At 46.9% G+C, this 16809-nt stretch overlaps 1 protein-coding gene across 1 annotated transcript; it reads left to right on the top strand.

Annotated features, from left to right (window-relative positions):
- The first annotated feature begins 8662 nt into the window (after window positions 1–8662).
- Window positions 8663–15722, top strand: MRPS14 (mitochondrial ribosomal protein S14). The gene is made up of 3 exons (XM_030573105.1): window positions 8663–8737; window positions 11409–11567; window positions 15165–15722. Exons 1-3 carry the CDS (start codon window positions 8675–8677, stop codon window positions 15345–15347), a joined length of 405 nt encoding a protein of 134 aa, XP_030428965.1. The 5' UTR covers window positions 8663–8674; the 3' UTR covers window positions 15348–15722.
- Window positions 15723–16809: the final 1087 nt, after the last annotated feature.

Genomic DNA, 16809 nt, shown 5'->3' with positions numbered 1-16809 from the left:
GGGAAACTGGAGCAAGCTAAAGGTTGGCAACTGCTCTTCTCTTCCCAGCTCAGCTTCTGATGCCTCTTTTCCCCTCTGGAAGTTTAAATCTCCTTCAGACTAGATGAAAGGAGCCAATAGAGACACTTGGGTGTTTCCCTTCTGAGCTTTTCATAAGAAATAAAGAAGGTTTGAGAGATGGTGAAAAATTCTTCACTGTGTCTCACTCTCTCATTCTATCAGACCCTATCCCTTTACGTTTAGATTTTGACTAAAAACCAGCAGATGTTCATATTTTTGCAAGAACAGGAGCAGAGATCTCAGAATTGTTGTGAAGTCCCATATATGGAGAAGCACTTTTAAAGCATTATTTTGCTGAGGCCTGGGTGTATTCAACACAGAAAAAGGAAAAGTATAGTACACTTCAAAACCAGTTAAGACTAAATCACAACATTGGGGCTTGAAAGCTTGTCTCTTTCACAAAATGAAGCTGATCCAATAAAGATATTACCTCATTCACTTTACCTATCACATGGTCTGCAAAACTCAAGTACTTAAAAGAAAGCAAATTAAAAGTTAAGGATACCACTTCTTTTAAATCATCCACATAATAAAATTATATACCTACAACAAGGCAAATCCTAAATTAGAGTAAATTGGCACAGTTCCATAGAACCTGAGCCATTATTCTTATGAAGTACTAGAGCTGACTGAATATAAACACCCATTTTCATTAACATTTTCAGAATGCTGCAGTTCTTTTCATTTCATATTTGAAATGGATCTTTTAAAAACAGATTTTAATAAGTGATACAAATTTTTTTTCCAAAAATCTGATTTTTGGTATACTAAATTTCTATTTCCATTTCAATGTTTTCTACAATTTCTAATGTATCAAGAACAGACACATTTTTCACAGGAAACGTCAACAATGTTGCCATTTTTTTGCAAAAATTTAATGCCTTTTAAACAAAAATCTAACTTTGTATCGACATAATTATTGAAAATGTTATTGAAATGGTTCTCAAATTAAGCCTGAAGCCCACACAGATTTTGTCAGGGACATAACCCAGCCTCCAAGACTTTGTCATTTTCTTGGGTGGAGTCTGGCAACTGTTAGGCACTAGGGAAAACCCACAAACTAATGACAAGCTTGATAATGGCAGAGGCCTTTTTAATGTATGATACTATACCACTGAAGGAATAGGGGTTTGTAATGGGGAGCAAGGGAAAGAGGGCTCTAACACAAGCATGACAGATTTCTGCTGCGTACATGTGGAGCCATTTTGGCGGGGCCAGGGAAAGTTATACCACTTTCCTTCCAGTATTCCAGATTGAACCCTATTGTAACCAGAGGCTGCCTTGGGTACTTTTATTTTTGAGGCTTGGAACTCTGGATTTACTTCTTGCCTTCTTTATTCATTATCACTTGATCTTTTGCCTACAAGGAACTGATTCAGAGGCAGCAGGGTCCAATGATCTAAGCATAGGACTCCGAGCCAGGAGCAGCTGCATTCTAGCCCCTTTTTGATTCTGACATACTGCATGGCCTTGCACAAGTAAATTAATCTTTCTCAATATCAGTTTCCCAGTTCGTGATATGGTGACAATGGCCCAGATCCTCCAGTATTCTGCAGTACTTTATGCCTCCCCACTAGGGAAGTGAGGCCCAGCACAGCTGGCCATGGCCAATTCTCCACTAGCCTAGTTTGTATGCCACCATCTTTTTCTATTGCTGGCACAGGGGGCATAGTGAAGAGAAGGGGGCCATGCCCAGGTTGTCTCAGGGCTCTGCTGATTCCCATCTACCGCACACGCTTCTTAGAACCAATGGCAGCTGGAGCAATTTAGAGTGCAGGCTGTCCCTAACTTACAGTAGGGGACCATCCTGGCTCAGAATGGGCTCATGATCTGACCCAATCACACTTACCTGCCTCATGGAGATGTTGAGGATTCCAACACTCTGCAATACAAGGCACTATGCAAATACTAAGTATCATAGACATGCATCAATCACTTCCTCTCTCATCTGCTGGGATCTGATATAAAGTATGATGCACTTTATTACACTGAGCATATTTTTCCAAACACTCCCTATGACTGCAAGTCAAGGTGTCACATCTGAGCTGTTGGCATAAATAACTCTCACCAACAATGGACGGCTAGAAGTGGGGGGGAAACGTTCTGGAAACTTTGTCAGCTAAGGCAAACTGAATTCAAAGTCATATTTTAAAGAGATTCTGGACATTGTCTGAAACCACTTCAACATAACAGTTTATACCAAAGGACACCCTGAAGATCCATATTAAATAAACTATTGGCTCTCCTGGTTTAAAGGACTCCGATATGCCATATTTGTATTTGCTTTTTCCAAATGGTTGCTGCAACAGGAGAGCAGAAAGGACTCCAAGAGAATTCCAGGAAAAGGCAAAACTGTGCTTTTTGATAGGCACGATGGATCTCAACTTGATCTGAGAACTCCAACGGGCTATGCCCACATAGGCAGAGAACATCAGAATCACAATCCATCAGACTGCTTTGAGAGCAGTATTCACCCCATGATGTTATGCTTTATATCCATGACAAACTGTATTAGTCTCAAACTATTGGAGAAAATAAAACAATAATGTTCAGGGGCAGAGTCTTTCCTGTGCTGAGCTCTGCCCAGGGCAGAGGAAGAGGAGTATGACTATCAGAGATCCAGCTACAGTTCTCAGGTTTCAGAGTAGCAGCCATGTTAGTCTGTATCTGCAAGGAGTACTTGTGGCACCTTAGAGACTAACAAATTTATTTGAGCATAAGCTTTCTTGGGCTACAGCCCACTTCATCGGATGCATAGACTGGAACATACAGCAAGAAGATATTTATACATACAGAGAACATGAAAAGATGGAACTAACCATACCAACTGTAAGAGGCTACAGTTCCCTGATTCTTTCCCCTGAGCAGCTCCAGCTCTAGCATGGGGGCTTTTGTAACTTTCACTAGCTGGCAATCAGGGCCAGCTTTAGGAAGTGAGGGGCCCAATTTGAACAGTTTCGACGGGGCCCCGGCAGAGATCACTTTAAAAAAAACACCACACATGTAAAAAAACACGTGGGGCTTGTACTCACCGGCCGGTGCTCCGAGTCTTCGGTGGCACTTCGGCGGCGGGTCCTTCACTCACTCCAGGTCTTCGGCGGCACTGAAGGACCTGCCGCCAAAGACCCAGAGAAAGCAAAGGACCCGCTGCCGAAGACCCAGAGCGAGCTAAGGACCTGCTGCCGAAGTGCTGCTGAAGACCCGGAGCGCCGCCAGGTGAGTAAAAATTAAAAAGGTGCCTCTAGCCAGGGAAGGGATTCTCACTGGGCGCAGGGCTCTCTTAGGCACGGGGCCCGATTCGGGGGAATTGGTGGAATAGGCCTAAAGCAGGCCCTGCCCAGCTAAGAATTGCTGGAGCACAGCAGTATGGCTTCAGACATGCCCCCTCCTGCCCCACCTTGGCCCCGTTGCATCTTGTGAGCAGTATAAAGGAGCTAGATTGGGGAGGAGAATTTGGATCTGAGGTTTGTGAGCAGATAACTTGCTTTTTAACAAGAAATATTTTTAAATCACTAATTTAGTAAAGTCAGAGGGCAATATACAGTACTTGGGAATTATGGAGCCTTCCCCACACTGTTATAGCCAATATGTCAGGAATGTGTACAGGATAGCAAATATCCTGCATGATTCCTACATGCCCTGCCAGTTGTGCAATCATCATTCTGTTAGTTCAGCAGCGTTCGCAGCATGTGTGCATTAGACTGTACGCATCTGCACAGTACTTTTATTAAGTGAATTGACAAATACGATTTCTTTTGTTGTTTACAGTGCAAATATTCGTAATAAAAATAAATATTAAGTGAACACTGTACACTTTGTATTCTGTGTTGTAACTGAAATCAATATATTTGAAAATGTAGAAAACATCCCAAAATATTTAAATAAACGGTATTCTATGATTGTTTAAAAGTGCAATTAATCACAATTCATTTTTTTAAATAGCTTGACAGCCCCACTTTATACCTTTAATCTGGCATCAGTCTCCTTATATATCCCCCTCCCCAGGATCATACTCATCAAGAATGAGGGGGGATTTGATAGCTGCTTTCAACTACCTGAAAGGGGGTTCCCAAGTGGATGGATCTAGACTGTTCTCAGTGGTAGCAGATGACAGAACAAGGCGTAATGGTCTCAAGTTGCAGTGGGAGAGGTTTAGGTTGGATATAAGGAAAAACTTTTTCAGTCGGAGAGTGGTGAAGCACTGGAATGGGTTACCTAGGTAGGTGGTAGAATCTCCTTCCTTAGAGGTTTTTAAGGTCAGGCTTGACAAAGCCCTGGCTGGGATGATTTAGTTGGGAATTGGTCCTGCTTTGAGCAGGGGGTTGGACTAGATGACCTCCTGAGGTCCCTTCCAGCCCTGATATTCTATGATTCATCACACAAAGCACCTCCCACACTCACCTCTGTCCATTTTCCATCTGAACTCACTAGCTCCCCCAGCAGCTGCTCAAGGATAAAAGCACGTCAAATGCTACAAAAAACAATGCACAATTACTGATTTATTTTTTTTAAACAAAATCTCTTTGGCTATGTCTGTGTCCCTTTTTGCATTTGCATTTCATAAATATTCTAGCAAATGAGCTCACTGGCCAGCAGATTTTCAAAAACAGAGAATTCAAGCAAATACTTGAGAATATCTGTGAAAAGCAAATTTTTCATTCTTCCTGCAAGCACCAGAAACTTGATTTTAAGCATTCCATTCAGCCTGTCAGGGACCAGAAACACACCATGTAACTTAGCTGCTCAGATGCACATAGCTTGAGTTTTTAGTATCAGATACTCACAACAAACTGCTAATAAATGAGTTACAGACCAAGAGCCTGGCTATCCTGTATTTTTAGAGCTTTGTGCTCCTCAGGTACTGGGGGATTCCCTCAGTGTAGGGGAATCTTCATTTGATGTAAGAAAAGCTGTAGTGTCTCCTATACCAAACCTCGATTACCCTCTTAGGTCAGCATTCTCACTGCTTTACTCTGCAAGCAGTGCAAAGGGGCCAGCGCCTGGGCCAGGATTTAGCCCAGAGCCTTACATCTCTGGGTTGCTGGTCCTAAGCCATCTCAGGTGAGTAGTGACTGAAAATTGCTACCATATTATGGCACTTTGGTTGCCTATGTGATGTGAGTTAGTGGTCTCAGTCCAGTGCCTAGAGGACAGATGTCCACATGACAGAAACCATCCACCACAAGTAGCACTGAGGTTGGCAGGGAGACCAAGGATATAACAGGCTCTGGAGGCTGAACTATCCTCTCAACTATAAAATCAGTCTCTTTAGGACATGGACACGGTTGATGTTCTTTGGCAGGGTTCATTATGTTACTGATTCTGCTGTGCATAAAGAGACTTCAATCCCCAGGACTCAAACTGCAAGAAACTGTGTTTCTATTGTAACGCATTACAACCCCTCTGCCTCTGCTCAGACTGTCACATGGACAAAAGGCAGCATGTCAGGCCTGTGAAAGGAGATAATTTCAAAGGCAAGACTTTTTGGATGCTCCAGCCAGTAGATATGAATTGTTAATTTCATCAAGAGGTTGAATTCAAAGTGAAGAGCCCGACATAAGTTTCACCTGAAGTCACAACTTTGTTTACTGCAGCAAAAAGTTATTTTAACCCACCTTGATTGAGATTCCACACAGTGCAAAAGGCAGTTATTCTTTTGAGGCACTATCGTATAGGAAGAAACACACTGCACATGCAGAATTTCCCAGTCATTTTTCATTGGTGAGAGGATCATGATTGTTCTTTTGGCTGTAAACCACATGTACTTAATCAAAATTTGTGAGCTGAGGTGGTGTGAAATCTTGCCACTGTAAATTAGCTACTAAAAACCAAGAATCAGACCTATGAAAAGCCAGGCAGATGAAGAGGCAGCTTGAGAGACAGAAGGAGAGAGATGAGAAAAACAGACTGATAGATAAACCAAATGTGTAGTAATTATGGACATGCACCACAGACATAGTTAAATGGAAAGCGACCGCATTGTGTGATGTATTGCTTAATCACACTGCATCATATTTTCCTGCTGGAACTCCATCCCCATCATTTGTACAAGCTCTCCCCTCCCAACATCAGATCCTTGTGCTCTGTACAAAGGCTTAACCTGAGGTTTTGCAAAGGCTACCAGTTTAATCTAATGAGGGAGGTATTTATTCAGACTGACATCAGCATGGTGATGAAGTTCCTACATAGTGTAACCATTGAAAATGCCACAGCACAACTGGCTGCTGAGCTCTGTGCCCTTATCCTCACACACAACTATTTCAAATTTGATGACAATATATATCTCCAGATCTGTGGCACCACTATGGGCACCCGCATGGCCCCACAATATGCCAATATTTTTATGGCTGACCTGGAACAACACTTCCTCAGCTCTCGTCCACGCATGCCCCTTCTCTACCCACGCTACATTGATGACATCTTCATCATCTGGACCCATGGAAAGGAGACTCTGGAAAAATTCCACCACAATTTCAACAGCTTCCACCCCACCATCAATCTCAGCCTGGACCAATCTACACGGGAGGTCCACTCCCTAGACACCACGGTGCAAATAAGTGATGGTCACATTAACACCACCCTATACCGAAAACCTACCGACCGCTATGCCTACCTTCATGCCTCCAGCTTCCATCCCAGGCACATCACACGATCCATTGTCTACAGCCAAGCACTGAGGAACAACCGCATCTACTCTAACCCTTCAGATAGAGACCAACACCTATAAAATCTCCATCAAGCATTCTCAAAACTACAATACCCGCATGAGGAAATAAGGAAACAGAGCAACAGAGCCAGATGTGTACCCAGAAGCCTCCTACTGCAAGACAAACCAAAGAAAGAAATCAACAGGACTCCACTGGCCATCACATACACTCCCCAGCTAAAAACCCTCCAATGCATCATCAGGGATCTACAACCCATCCTGGACAATGATCCCACACTTTCACAGGCCTTGGGTGGCAGGCCAGTCCTCGCTCACAGACAACCTGCCAACCTGAAACATATTCTCACCAGTAACTGCACACCGCACCATAATAACTCTTGCTCAGGAACCAATCCATGCAACAAACCTCGATGCCAACTCTGCCCACATATCTACACCAGCGACACCATCACAGGACCTAACTAGATCAGCCACACCATCACCGGTTCATTCACCTGCATGTTCACCAATGTAATATACGCCATCATATGCCAGCAATGCCCCTCTGCTATGTACATTGGCTAAACTGGACAATCTCTACTGAAAAGGATAAATGGACACAAATCAGATATTAGGAATGGCAATATACAAAAACCTGTAGGAGAGCACTTCAACCTCCCTGGCCACACTATAGCAGATCTTAAGGTGGCCATCCTGCAGCAAAAAAACTTCAGGACCAGACTTCAAAGAGAAACTGCTGAGCTTCAGTTCATCTGCAAATTTGACTCCATCAGCTCAGGATTAAACAAAACCAGTTTCTCCTCCCTTGGTTTTCACACCTCAACTGCTAGGACAGGGCCTCATCCTCCCTGACTGAACTAACCTCGTTATCTCTAGCTTGCTTGCATATATATACCTGCCCCTGGAAATTTCCACTACATGCATCCGACGAAGTGGGTATTCACCCACGAAAGCTCATGCTCCAAAACGTCTGTTAGTCTATAAGGTGCCACAGGATTCTTTGCTGCTTTTACAGATCCAGACTAACACGGCTACTCCTCTGATATAAGGAACAGTGGGCCATCCGTGTCTAAAGCTTGTGTACGGCATTCATGGTGACAATACTGCTGCGCATGGGTGTGGGGGAAGTCTCAGCACATTGAGGAGATAAAGCAGGAGTGACCCCATAATGATGCAGTGGAGGTCTGAGCAGAGAATGGGGGAGCCTGGCATGCTCTATGGCTAGCTAGATTAGCCAGAGGAGCCCAGCTGCTCACGTAGGTCTAACAGTTAATTTGTCACAGACACCTCTGGGCTTCATCTCTTTAGCTGAGCCCATTGTGTGGGGCATCACCCACGGGGCAGGGCCTGTTTCCCCCTTTGTTCATAACAGCACTGAGCACGCTGGCAGAGACTGACAAGCTCGAAGGGTGCCACTTGGGGCTGTGAACTCCAGGCTTCATGGGGGAGTCAGGACAGGATCGCCCACTCCTGGCCAGGAGCTTTCACCTCCTGTGGATTTCACTCTGTCATATGGGTCAGCAGCTTCATCCTATGGGCCTGAAATAGGAGCAGTGCCAGGGGTTGGGCTGCAGAAGGGAAATGAACAATGTGTCCTCTCATCCAAACCCACGGCTCTGCCTGGTTCCACCAAACCTCTTCCTCCCCACAAACCCCCTTAAATCCCCTTCCCCCAAGCCCATCCTCCCTCCAACCCCCCTTCCCTCATCCCTAAACCTCCCTTCCTCCACCAACCCTCCCAAAGCCTTTCCTTCCCCAACCACCCCTCCCTCAAATCCCCCCAACAACCCATCCGCCCAAACTCTCCCTTGTCCCCCAAAGCCTTTCCTCCCCAACTCCTCTTCCTCCCCCAACCACCCCTCCACCTCCCACAAACCCCAGCCCACCCTCACTCCCCCCATGCCGCGCCCCGCCCCCCGGCCCGGCCCGGCGAGTGGCTGTGAGCGCATGCGCCAGACGGGGAAGATGGCGGCTTCCGTCCTGGGCTGGGCGCTGCGGGCCGCTCGTCAGGTCAGGCCCGGCTCGGGGACTCCGCGGGGCTCGCGCTGGGGCTGGTAACTTCCCTGGGCCGGGCCCCGGTCACTGTCCCGCCGCCGACTGGCCGCTGAGCCCAACCTCTGTGCCTGCCCCGGCTCCGATCCCTGCTCCTCGGTGCCCCCTGCCCGTCCGCATTGGCCCCCTCGGTCCCTCCCCAGCGCCCCCGCTCCCTGCCCTCGGGATTCCCGCCCGCTCGCTGCCTTCGGGATTCCCCTCCCCAGCGCCCCCGCTCCCTGGCCTCGGGATTCCCGCCCGCTCCCTGCCCTGGGGATTCCCCTCCCCAGCGCCCCCGCTCCCTGCCCTCGGGATTCCCGCCCGCTCCCTGCCCTCGGGATTCCCCTCCCCAGCGCCCCCGCTCCCTGGCCTCGGGATTCCCGCCCGCTCCCTGCCCTGGGGATTCCCCTCCCCAGCGCCCCCGCTCCCTGCCCTCGGGATTCCCGCCCGCTCCCTGCCCTCGGGATTCCCCTCCCCAGCGCCCCCGCTCCCTGCCCTCGGGATTCCCGCCCGCTCCCTGCCCTGGGGATTCCCCTCCCCAGCGCCCCCGCTCCCTGCCCTCGGGATTCCCCTCCCCAGCGCCCCCGCTCCCTGCCCTCGGGATTCCCGCCCGCTCCCGGGCCTCGGGTTTGCTCCCTAGGCAGCCTTTGTGCCTTTGCCTGGTGCCCTCTCTGCGGCTCTGTCTGGTGGCCCATGTCCCTCTCCGGAGCTGGTCTGCAGCTATCAGTGCAGCGCACCAGGTTCGCTCGCCCCTGGGTGAATTGTAGTATTCCCGTCTTTTCAGGTTGGTTAATTTAGGCGGGAAGGATTGGTGGCTTGTCTGGAGAAGCATTTTACAGAGTGCGCCACTTGGCTTTAGAGAGAGGCAATGTTGTCTAGGACAGTGGCTCTCAGCATTTCCAGACTACTGCAGGTGAAGAACCAGCAGCAGGAGAAGAGCTCCTGTTTTCATGGATAGATCCCTAGTGATGCACTCTCTTCCCTTGTTTTTTTTTAGCAGCTAGAAATAGAAAAGGCCCTTTAGGATGTTTGATATGTATGTCTCACTCACACAATATATCCTCTATCAAAACTGTATAGGCCATTAAAACTAGATTTTGTTCTGTGGGTTCTAGGAGGTGCTAACAGCCCTTTTATTTATGATTATAATGATTTGTATTCCAGTAATGCCTACAGGCTTTAACCAAGATCAAAGTCCCCTTGTATTATGTGCTAGTAGGGCATTTTATTAAGAGTAGGGACTGTGTATTTAAATCTTGACAATCATAAGACTCCATTGTATGCTGTGTAAGAAACACACCTGTACTTGGATGTATAATCCTGCAGGCCTTGTCTGTGCTACAGAATTTTGTGTCTGAACATAGCTGTCAACAGCCATGTTAACACTTGAAACTACATACAGTTTGGCCATGTCTACATCTAAAATTTTGCAGCGCTGGTTGTTACAGCTGTATTAGTACAGCTGTATAGGGCCAGCGCTGCAGAGTGGCCACACTTACAGCAACCAGCGCTGCAAGTGGTGTTAGATGTGGCTACACTGCAGCGCTGTTGGGCGGCTTCAAGGGGGGTTCGGGGAACGCGAGAGCAAACCGGGAAAGGAGACCAGCTTCGCCGCGGTTTGCTCTCGCGTTCCCCGAACCACCCTGCAAACCGCAGGGAAGGAGACCTGCTTGCTCGGGGGTTCGGGGAACGAGAGAGCAAACCGGGAAAGGAGACCAGCTTCGCTGCGGTTTGCTCTCGCGTTCCCCGAACCACCCTGCAAACCGCAGGGAAGGAGACCTGCTTGCTCGGGGGTTCGGGGAACGAGAGAGCAAACCGGGAAAGGAGACCAGCTTCGCTGCGGTTTGCTCTCGCGTTCCCCGAACCACCCTGCAAACCGCAGGGAAGGAGACCTGCTTGCTCGGGGGTTCGGGGAATGAGAGAGCAAACCGGGGAAGGAGACCAGCTTCGCCGTGGTTTGCTCTCGCGTTCCCCGAACCACCCTGCAAACCGCAGGGAAGGAGACCTGCTTGCTCGGGGTTCGGGGAACGCGAGAGCAAACCGGGGAAGGAGACCAGCTTGATTACCAGAGGCTTCCTCAGGTATGCTGGGATACCTGCTTATTCCACGGAGGTCAAGAAAAGCGCTGGTAAGTGTCTATACTTCATTACCAGCGCTGGATCCTCTACACCCGAGACAAAACGGGAGTACGGCCAGCGCTGCAAACAGGGAGTTGCAGCGCTGGTGGTGCCCTGCAGATGTGTACACCTCCTAAGTTGCAGCGCTGTAACTCCCTCACCAGCGCTGCAACTTTCTGATGTAGACAAGCCCTTTGTCCTGGTCTACGCTGACTGTTAAACATGACAGATTGCAGTTGTCAACAATTGTGTCCTTAGAGATGATAGAATTTCATGACTGAGGCCAGGCCAACAAGAAAGCTAGCTGGTGTGATTAATCCTGTAGCTCAGCAAAATTCTCTGGATGGGTGAAGAGGGTGACTGTTGCCAGTATTGTCAGGCCTGAAGACCAGAGGAGTCAGAGAAAGCAGTGATTGAATCCAAATGAGGTAGAGTCTAGAAAGAGTAAATTAGAATAAGCAATATTTGGAGTTGAGTGAGTGATAAAATACTGGAAGCTTTAGATTTAACCTTTATATTTTCCCCTTTGTCAGATATTCCCCTTGCCCTGTAGAGGGCAGGTGCGGGGTTACTACGTGGACTGGAGGATGCTGCGTGATGTAAAGAGACGGAAGATGGCTTATGAATATGCAGATGAGAGGTTGCGAATCAACGCTCTCCGAAAAAACAACATCTTGCCTAAAGAACTGCAGGTAAAGTAAAGTCCATTTGTACTTTCCTGCAGGACCATAACTCTTCAGGTAGAAGGTATGTGCACCCACATTGCTGCTGCTGCAGCATTCTCTGAGCATCACAAGCTACTTTGTATGAATCTAATTGTGCAGCCAATGCCAGGCTTCAGATTCTGGGGGGGTCAGTCTAGAATACTTGCATCCATTTAGTTCACAAGCTCACTTCACATCATGTAGCTATCTACTTAGTATTGATACTCAGCTCCAGAGCCATGTCCTTTTTGGCTCATTCTCAAGAGAAATAAAATCTCTTGGGTGGAACTCCTTTGCCACTGCTAAAATCAGAAGTCAGAGGTATTAGAGCAGGAAGTGGTTATGTCCTGCAGAGGTACAGTGAACAGCTTAATTGTTCCTATGAATGTTCCTACAGTCTTGTTTTTCCTTCTGTAACTGTCACTAATGGATGAATTTGAGGGCCATTTCCCTTTCAGGTATGGGAGGTTCACTATCTAATTCAGTGGTGCGCATACTTTTCGAGTCATGCCCCCACTTACCATTAATGGAATCTGTCTCTGCCTCCCTCCTCCATTACTGCACAGCCAAGGCTTCCTCAGCTGCAGGCTGCTTCTACCTTGCAGACATGCTGCACCGCTAGGGCAGGGCCAATATCTGCCCCTGCCTCTCTTTGGTTTTCAGCTGGGGGGTGGAGCCAGCACTCTGTGCAGAGGATGCTGGGAGCAGAAATTGGCACGGCACACTGACCCACAGGCTAGGTGGCCCACTGAGGTACTTGGGGGTGGAGGTGGAGGTGCTCCCTCCCTGCCCCCAAGGGGGCTGGCACAAGCTGTCTGGCATTGCCACTCAGTCCTGAACATTCCTCCATGCCCCCCTAGGGGGGTGTGCCCCATAGTTTTGCTCACCAGAGGTTTAGTTCCTAAAGAAATCCTGTACATCCAGGCTGATTTCTGCTCCCACACTACTTTAAAATCTTGGGGCATGATCCTGCAAAGACTTCCCTATATGCTTAATCTCAAATATTTAAGTAGTCCCATTGATTTCAACACTATTGTGCACTGTTAAAATTAGACTTTTACAAGTCTTTCCAGGATCAGGACCTTTAGATATAATTTCGGGATTTTTATTGTCTAGTCACCACTACCTCAGCCAATACATCTGAAAACCCTAATGCAGCCAGCAGGTATCACCAGGGCTATAGAAATTGCTAGAGGGGGGATAGAAGGAAAAAGGTAAGTGCTGCTGATCTGACTCTTAAGTTAAAACATTCTGCTGGAAGTAGCTTTTTCCCCTGGCTGAGCCATCAATTTCCTTATTTCCCAGTGCCAGTGTTTACAACAGGAGATGCTAACTCAAACCAATGAGGGACTGAGAGAACAAGCAGCAAGACTTCCCCTCAGAACTCTGTCTTCAGCAGTTGTTTGTCTGGAATCTTTACTTATATTCTAAAATAAAGCTAGCAATCTTCTTTATAGACTTACCAGGAAATGATGCACCCGAGCTGCTGCTGTGAGGGGTGATCATGGGAATAAGTTAGGATTCTGCTCTGGCTGGTTTGTTAAAGGGGTGCAGAAAGGGTTGATTTGTAGTAGAAAACCTTCTGACTTCTCTGAATGAGTAAGTGCTCTAGTATTTTCTGGGTGGTTGCTCATATAACTAGCATATAAACTCATTTCCTCTAGAAATTATTCAGACCAAAGGAACAATTGATACCTCATGGGGAACATTCTCATTGTGTCCTGTTTTCAGTCTCTCTACATTTTCTGTGGAGTTTCCTTTACAGGGATAGCTTTACCTACCCTTCTGAGTGAGATATAGCATGAATTGTACTCACTGCTATGAGCTGGCCTTTACATGCCATATTCACCCACCAACATTAAGGTAGCATCAGCCTGCGGTGGACATTTTATATAAAAACAAGGATTGCTGTTGGTTTATTTGCTCATGCTGTTCCCCAGCTGGTGGTGGTCATCTTTCAGAGTCACAGCTAGCTACTGTAGTAGTGAATGTGACTTCAGGTGGGGAAATGAACTGTGTAGAATTCCCTTGTCATTCTAGTGCCCCTGCTAGTCTTCAGAAGTAGGGAAAAAGAGCATGGAAAACAAGATCTGTGCTGTTGCTTTCCACAACATGGTACTTGGGCTCTAACGAAACACTTAAGCAACAGACTCCAGATATGTGCCTTTCAGAAACTCTTTGAGTAGCATCAGAAAGGCACCAGTTAATTCTGAGCAACTTCAGTGTACAAATCAGACTTGTCTATCTGTTGTAGCTGTGATGTGGAAAATATAACAGCTTCTTACAGCCTCCAAAAGCTGATGCTACAAACTCCCTATCGAAAAATGGCAGTTTACATTTAATTTGCTAATTTAAAGGACACTATTTTTTATTTATTTTTTTGCTATCTATGACAAATTGTGGCTTGAAATTTATTTCCTTAAAGACTTGTTTCCCTAACTACCTACCTTCACTCCCCAATGTGGTTGCACTGGCTTGCTCTTCTAGGGTTGTTTGAAAGTATTAGGCTTTGTACATAAAGCCCTGAAGCATCTGGTTTGAAGATAAAACATACAGTTACACTAACTCTGCAAAGGTAAGAAACAGAAGTAGGTCATCTGTGCAGTTTCTTGCCCTTTTGTCCCTTTGAGATCACATGGCCTTTTTAGTAGAAGTTTTGCAAGGGTACTGCAAGCCTCAGGGAAACAGTAATTGAATGCAACACCATTTAACTGATCCAGCATTAGACCCTGCCACTGCCTCAGTTTTCCTGTTTTGGCTTTTCCCAGTGTGACTATACCCAAATTCTTCTGAATCAAATACCTCTTCTTGGAGTTTGGGATATAAAAACATTACAGTTCAAGTGTCAACTTACTTCAAAACAAGCCTCTCCCTGACTATCAGTTTCACAGCCCTTTGCTGGGCTCAACAGTTCTTTGTCAAACCCAACTCCTGCTGCTTTTTTCAAGCCTCTTTTTCTTACAGCTTCCTGTCCCTCCATGCAGGTTGCTCCAGACAGGTCCTTCCTTCTGGCTGGAGTTGAGACATCTTCCTCAATCTCTTCTGACACTGGGTCCCCCTGCAAGAATTGTCCTGCTCGTAGTAGGTCTCTCTCTCCCCTCAACTGAGCAGACTCCTTCATCTGCCTGGAAGCCTCTCCGCTGGGGAGATAGCTAACATGAAACAGGTGGGGCTGAGCCCAACTCCCGTAGAAGGCCAGCCCACCCTCTAACAGAGACACTATTGACAAGTTGTAATTGTCCAACTGGACAGTTCAGTGACTTGTGTGAAATGCATGAGGACACTTTTCAGTTCCTAATGGAGCAGGGTCCTCATCCAGCAAGTAGAGCCATTAAATTCCATGGGAAGTCTGAAGAGAGAGGACCTAGAAGAGCCTGGAGAGCAAACTGCCCTCTCATTAGTGGAGAGGTGATGGCTCCAGGGTAGGAAGGAGGCATATGCTGGTACCTGTGCTGTGTGGGTAAGGGAGCCTTCAGGCCTATCCATCACTACCCCCTTCACTAAACTGCCTTAGAAAACCTAACCTTGGGCAAAATACAGCATAGCAACTTCTGTGTGTGTAATTGCCCCTTCCTTTGGCTCCAGGAAATAGCTGATAAAGAGATTGCTGCCCTGCCACGTGACAGCTGCCCTGTGAGGATCCGGAATAGATGTGTCCTGACATCCCGTCCACGAGGCGTGAAGCGGCGCTGGAGGCTTAGTCGAATTGTTTTCCGCCACCTGGCTGACCACAGTCAGATGTCTGGGATACAGAGAGCTATGTGGTAAATCACCACCAGGACTTGTTTGCTCAGTCAAAAAGAGGCAGACTGGGCCTAGTTCATGCATTCCTGTAACTGAAAAAGCAAGACTGTCCTTTTTGTTTAAAGTTCTGCATAAACGTAACAGAAACAAGTAGGGGGAGGGGATAGAGAGTATGCAAACAGCAGTCATTGCAGTTCTGTCACTGGGATACCACTGTGAGGGGACTACTGCAAATCTGATGGCGAAGAGATATGGGTAGGGGCGAGTAGGAATGCGCCAAGCCAGGTTGTGCTAAAGGCAGTTTCATTTTGCCATGAAGAGTTGCTACCCTGTTATAAAACCAAGCTAGGATTTGTAATTAAAAGGAACATTTAAATTAAAAACACATTACAGAACAGACATGTTCAGTGATTCCTGTTCACTCTTTACATTCAGACTGCAATGACCTCTTTTGACCAAATAACTGTGCAAAAGTATCACTACAAACAAGGAATCACACAATGTAGCAGGGAAGTATGCTGCAGTGAATATGAAGACAAGCTCCAACTACTGTGACCAAATAGCTGAATGTATGCCCACCCTCAATTTAGACACTACACCCGTTCACTTTATATGTTATGGGCAGGGCAGGCATAGCAGTGGACAAACATCCCATCCAGCTGCTACCCTCATATGTCCCAGGTTCAGCATGTCCCTAGCCCCACTTCCATGTTACAATTGTTCTGGTAGTAACCCACTTGATGAGCAAACCGCACAGGATTTTTGGGTGCTGCAGGGATCTTTAGCTTAGGTACGAGGAGCGTTGCTGCAGGGCAAATGAGGAAGCCAAAAAACATCCATGGGGGAGAGAAGCAAATAGTGTAACCATGAAAGTTATTTATTGCCAGGTAATAACCATAGGGAAGCCAAACAAATAAGAGTTATAATATTAAATCTAACTTAAATTTGATTATAAAGGTCAGGTTTAGAAAACTATAACTGCTCACTCAAGTCAGGGTCAGAAGGATATACCTAGAGAGAGAGAGAGATGGGTTCTCACAACTCTGTGAAGCTTGAATCGATTGGGGGTTCCAAGTGGTGGTGGTAGCTGAGTGTCCTGCTGGAGACAGGCAGAGCCCCCGAGCACATGCAGTCAAGAGAAGATGAAGTCCCAATGGAACTGATGCTGATTTTTGGATCCAGGGATCAGAACACTTGAGCACAAGTAGGGGTTTTTGTAGGGAAACAACACACTAGATTTGTTTATGGGTGAACTGATGGCTCAAGGGAGTACACCAAAGTTTTGTTCAGGCTAGACAATAGGACCTGATCATTCCTGGCTATGGGTGGTGGTCCTTGGAGGGAGCTCACAATGCAGTTAGGGAGCTTTACTATTTTGGATACCAATGAAGGATTTATTACTAGAACTGGTCTGATAACTATTGAGAGGGGTGTGGGCAGGCAGGTTCATTAACATCTAGAGCAGTGATTCTTCCCCCCCCCCCCC

Source organism: Gopherus evgoodei, chromosome 8, assembly GCF_007399415.2.
Source record: "Gopherus evgoodei ecotype Sinaloan lineage chromosome 8, rGopEvg1_v1.p, whole genome shotgun sequence".
NCBI lineage: Eukaryota > Metazoa > Chordata > Testudines > Testudinidae > Gopherus > Gopherus evgoodei.
The sequence above is the reverse complement of the archived record's forward strand: the minus strand, read 5'-3'. Positions and strand labels throughout refer to the sequence as shown.